General features: G+C 36.5%; 1 protein-coding gene across 3 annotated transcripts; it reads left to right on the forward strand.

The window, feature by feature from the left end:
- Positions 1 to 1,116: 1,116 nt before the first annotated feature.
- On the forward strand, positions 1,117 to 3,944 carry LOC143413695 (uncharacterized). Of its 3 annotated transcripts, XM_076877047.1 has the most exons (5): positions 1,117 to 1,253; positions 2,002 to 2,037; positions 2,172 to 2,271; positions 2,594 to 2,689; positions 3,171 to 3,944. In XM_076877047.1, exons 3-5 carry the CDS (start codon positions 2,188 to 2,190, stop codon positions 3,501 to 3,503), a joined length of 513 nt encoding a protein of 170 aa, XP_076733162.1. In that variant the 5' UTR covers positions 1,117 to 1,253; positions 2,002 to 2,037; positions 2,172 to 2,187; the 3' UTR covers positions 3,504 to 3,944. The 3 variants fall into 3 exon arrangements, with proteins under 3 accessions (XP_076733162.1, XP_076733161.1, XP_076733160.1); XM_076877046.1 differs by lacking the exon at positions 2,002 to 2,037 and having other exon boundaries at positions 1,119 to 1,253; XM_076877045.1 differs by lacking the exons at positions 1,117 to 1,253; positions 2,002 to 2,037 and having other exon boundaries at positions 2,050 to 2,271.
- The last annotated feature ends 740 nt before the right edge of the window (positions 3,945 to 4,684 follow it).

Here is a 4,684-nt window from a genome sequence, read left to right on the forward strand (position 1 = left end):
GCTGACGTCTGTTTCAATGTGGGAAGTGTTACGAACAGCTGATCGGATCGGCAAAGCGTGTTTCTGGAATATTATGTTTTTGTTCCTGCAAGCGCTTTTTATGCAATTTTTTGCAAAGCTTTATGTGGAAGGAAACCGTGACCGAGGACAAATGATGGCATAAGATATAAGTTTCATATGCAAAAAAATTTATTGCGCTAGCTTACATGGTTCAGGTTCTACAGGGATTTAAAAATAGTTATACAAAACGGTGCGTGCTGCTCTGACCGGCTTTAAAGGGTTAACAATAACAATGTATTGAATAATGACTTTAAAAAATAATATAAAATAGTGTGCAAATACTGATAACAGTGCAAATGTTTGCAATATAAGAAATAAATGAAAAATGTAAACATCTATGTTTAGTGAACTTTGCAGTGTTGATCTGTGGTGCAGCTACGACACCGTAGCAAAGTTTACACACTGTGTCTACTTGATCCACGTCTGTCTCCGCGAACCCATAATGTTTCCACACCACTGAAGTTTGTTTTTTTTAACCTCTTTTTTCAACCAACGGCAGTCACTCTCCTCTCCAAATAACTTCTGCTTAGCTTTCCGAGCTTCCCTCGGGTCCTCCTAATTGTCGTGACACGTGTTCGAAATGCAGAGAGGTGCGCTCGATTTTCCACACGGAGCAGCGCGAGAGTAAAGCTTGAGGGAGGTGCTAATAATCGGCTCAGTCATTTTTAATGATCGTTGAAAGCCCAGATCGTAATCGAGATTAAAATTCGATTAATTGAGCAGCCCTATAACTAAGACCTGGTAGATAACCATCTTCCTTGGCTGCCAGTTTTATGTTTTCTCTCAACGTGAGGCGAGGGAAGCAGTCCAGTCACTTAAAGAGAGCACACTCTATCACTTCTGGGGTTGCATAACATTCTTGAAGTCTCAACCACACTGTAAACCCCAACAGTCCACCTGACTTATAAAGTTTGTGGATACAACAATTAAAATGCGTCACAAAGTTGAAACAACTTAAAACTTTTCTGTTCTCTTAACGATTCAAACAGTTATAATTGTACATGGCTTAGAAGTTAAGAGTAAATACTGCTTTTTTAATTATGATTTTTGAGTAAATGTTTTTTTTTCGAGCTCCGCATTTGTACGTCATGACGTCATGACGTTTTCTCTCTAACCTGAACGACGTTGACAGAAAATTCTGTTCAATATGGCTGCCCTTCTCGAGCGACCGGAGAGCACATTTGGAGAAACTTGTAAGTAAAACGGAACCTTCGTTATGTTTATTTTTTCCGTAAAAAAGCAAGTATATTAATATGTTGCAGCCATTAACTTGTTTTTGAATGCGCCGTTGTGTTAAACAGCACAGACCCAGGTAGTGAATTGTTGTTCGCTGTTGTTCGCGCTCTTTTTCAAACCGATGATATCGTCAGTTTTACAGTTTTAACCGATTAAAACACAGTTTTAATAAGAATTGCACATAAAGAAAGTGTCTTAGTGATATTTTAACGACCCATTGCCAACGCAAGAAAGTTGGCGTTTTTACAACAGCAGCCTCATTGTTCGGCCGGGTTTTTTTCTTCTTCTCATTAGCATCATTCAAAAGTGACTTAGCTAGCAGTGGCAACTTCTATCTTAAGCAGCAGCCTGTAAAAGAAGTAGTTTGTAAGTAGAAGTTCTGTGTAATATTACAAGTATCTCACTGATGTATTATGTACTATTGCATAACAATGTGTCTTTGCAAAGATTTATCCCGCAGTTTGGCTTGGTTTTTTAAAATAACTGCAGTGTAAATTCATATGTATTCTGTGCTTTTTTTTTTTTCTTTTTTTTTTTTCCAACTTAACAGAATTTATACATGGTGAGACAATGTTGATTATATGGTAAAAACTTAAAACTAAAAGAGGGTTACTGTTTACCATGACTAAATGGAATGATGGCCTGTGACTTTGTAACATCTGAAATGCTTACCTATGTTTTGGACTGTTGGATGATCGGCCATAGAATTCAAGACTGCACTCAAAGTAAACAGCAGTAATTGTAAGGTTTTTTTTTTACCATGCTAAGTGTTTATTTTGTCATGAAATGTACAGTGTACTTTTGAAATTTTTGAAAGCTGTAATGATGGCTGAGTATATAATTATCACTGACCAGTTCTACGCTGAACTTGACAGACACACACCACGACTTATGGCTCTATACAGACAGAAGGCTGCACGGACTGGCAAGATATCAGAGGCTCTGCGAACCATCCTGAATCATTATGATCTTCAGGTGAATATTGATAATGATAAAATTAACACAAATTAAAAGTTTCACTGATAAAAACTCAATTTTTCCTTGCTTTGAACATCTGTGTTTTATACAGATTACAGCTCTGATCTGGTATGTTACTTTAAAATACTGTGTAGGATTTTTGTCAAATGAGTAAGATACAGACTCTTTGTCATAAGAGACAGAAAGGTTGTGTCTTAAAAGAAATGTCTCCAAAATTATGTAGAGTCACATGTCATGCAGTTTCATAAACATGTATTCTCCCCAAAAGAATGACACCTGAAAACTTTGTGTTCAATGAACTTTTCTTTTCCCTTTTTAGGAGGCGCCTGATATCAACGTGAAACGCACTGCAGTGCTTCGTGCCCTTCCTGTATACCTGCGGGAGGAGGACCCAGAATTCTTTAAGACATGTAATGTAAGTGTATTTTTGCATCACTTAAATTCTGCCAGTGAGATAAAACACCATGGATTTTTTTAAATACAATTTAATACCCTAGCAGCTACCAAATTGTACAAGCAAAATACCCTCTCTTTAGAAAACCCTCACACACACACAGGGTCAGGAGCAGGGCACAGGCGTATCACAGCACTTCGGCTATGCTGCAGGTGGCCCCAAAAACAAGGCTGAAGTCAAGATTTAGTTTCTTTTTGAGATAAAGTCATAAAATAAAAAATGACTTCTTTTTTTTTTTTTTTTTTTTTTTAGAAAAATAACAAACATACTAATTATGTAATGCAAGAAGCTAACGCGTTAATGTACATTTTTCAAAAAAGTAGAGTACCCTAACCCGTTACAAAGTAACCCACTACACTGCTGAATTTTTTGCTAGATTACAGGTCTTGCTTGTCACATTCTCTCAAACCAACCTTACTTATTGATACTGTGTCTATTCCAGGCGGACACATTGGATGAGTCGACCCTCATTGACACTCCAGTTGCCCTTCTCACAGTGGTTACCGACGGCGCTTCCCAGACCAGTCCAGTCCATTTTACTTCCTCAAGCATGGCCATTGTGGTGGAAGGCGACTTGGTGATGCGTGATATTCCCAGATTTGCAGATGCATTTGCCTTATTGTTTGGCTTGATCTATGCTCTGCATTTAGACTACCCCAGGAAGCTCGTTCACACATTTACCTTTGTCCAAAAAATCTTCATGGGGCTTGTTGACGGCAAACCTCTGAAACCCTGCCTACATGCTCTTAAAAATGATTTGTTGCTGAAAGAGTAGTTCTGGAAGGAATATAAGGCAATGTTTGTTAGGACATGCACTCTGTTACTGAGCACTTTGTTTTAAGCACTTTATTTAAAGCACTTTAAGTTTACTACAGACTTTGGGTGGATTTAACTCCATCAGTTTACCTAACTTTGCTCTGGTTATTTGGAAGATGATCATCTTTATTTGTACCCATTTTATAAAATTGTTTTTCATTTCTTTTTCAAACAAAAGTGATTAGTATTTGACTTTTTATTTTGAATTTATGTATTTTGAGAAAGATGCAATTAGGACTGATGTTGTCCTTTGTGATTTTATAAAAAGATACATGTTCTACATTGAATTTATAATGCTCACTTTATGGTGCCAATGTCCATGTTAGTGGTTTTATAAAAACACTAAGTGATGTTTTTACATTTCCATAAAAAATGTTAAATAAACAAAATGTAAAGTAAATGAATTTCTCTAATTTTTTTTACTAGTCTACACTCAAACATTTAATAATAAATTTCTTTTAATTAATAATCATATAATTTGCGTTTAGTTTGTAATATAATTGCATTGTGTTGGATCAAAATAGTAAACTACAAAAAACACAAAAATATTAAAATTAAAGTATATAGTTTTTAAGTAAAGCTCAATTAATAAAATAAAAATATAATTTAAAATTTTTAAGTTAACAATAAATACAAATTTTGAGTACCCCATACTTAGAAAAGATGAGTTTGTGTACTTAAAACTTTTGAGGTAATCAGTTTCCACAAATGTTTTAAGTTCAGTCAACTGATTCGGGTTTACAGTGCATGACAAATTAAGCGCAGCTTCAGGGTTAGTGATATGAGCAGCACGGATCCTTTTTACATGTTCTGATGATTCCTTGCCGAGCCATTTTACTAGTAGATCTAACTCTTCACTGGCTGTCAGCTCCAAATCCTGAATGGTGCTGAGGAAGGATGACTGCCAAGCTCTGTAGCCTTCTGGCTGATCATCAAATTTAGTGAGACCTGTGGTTACTAATTCCCTGCGTGCTAGATACTTTGCAAAGTCTAACATGCCTGTAGATGGAGTCTGAGAGTTTTGCTGTATGCTGTTCCTTTGAGAAGTATCTGAATGCCTGATGTGTGGACTGCGTTCTACAGATGCCTTACAAAAATAGCGAGGGCTCAATGGAGTGGGTTGAGGCGAGAATGGCTGCT

The sequence above is a fragment of the Maylandia zebra genome, linkage group LG18, assembly GCF_041146795.1.
Source record: "Maylandia zebra isolate NMK-2024a linkage group LG18, Mzebra_GT3a, whole genome shotgun sequence".
NCBI lineage: Eukaryota > Metazoa > Chordata > Actinopteri > Cichliformes > Cichlidae > Maylandia > Maylandia zebra.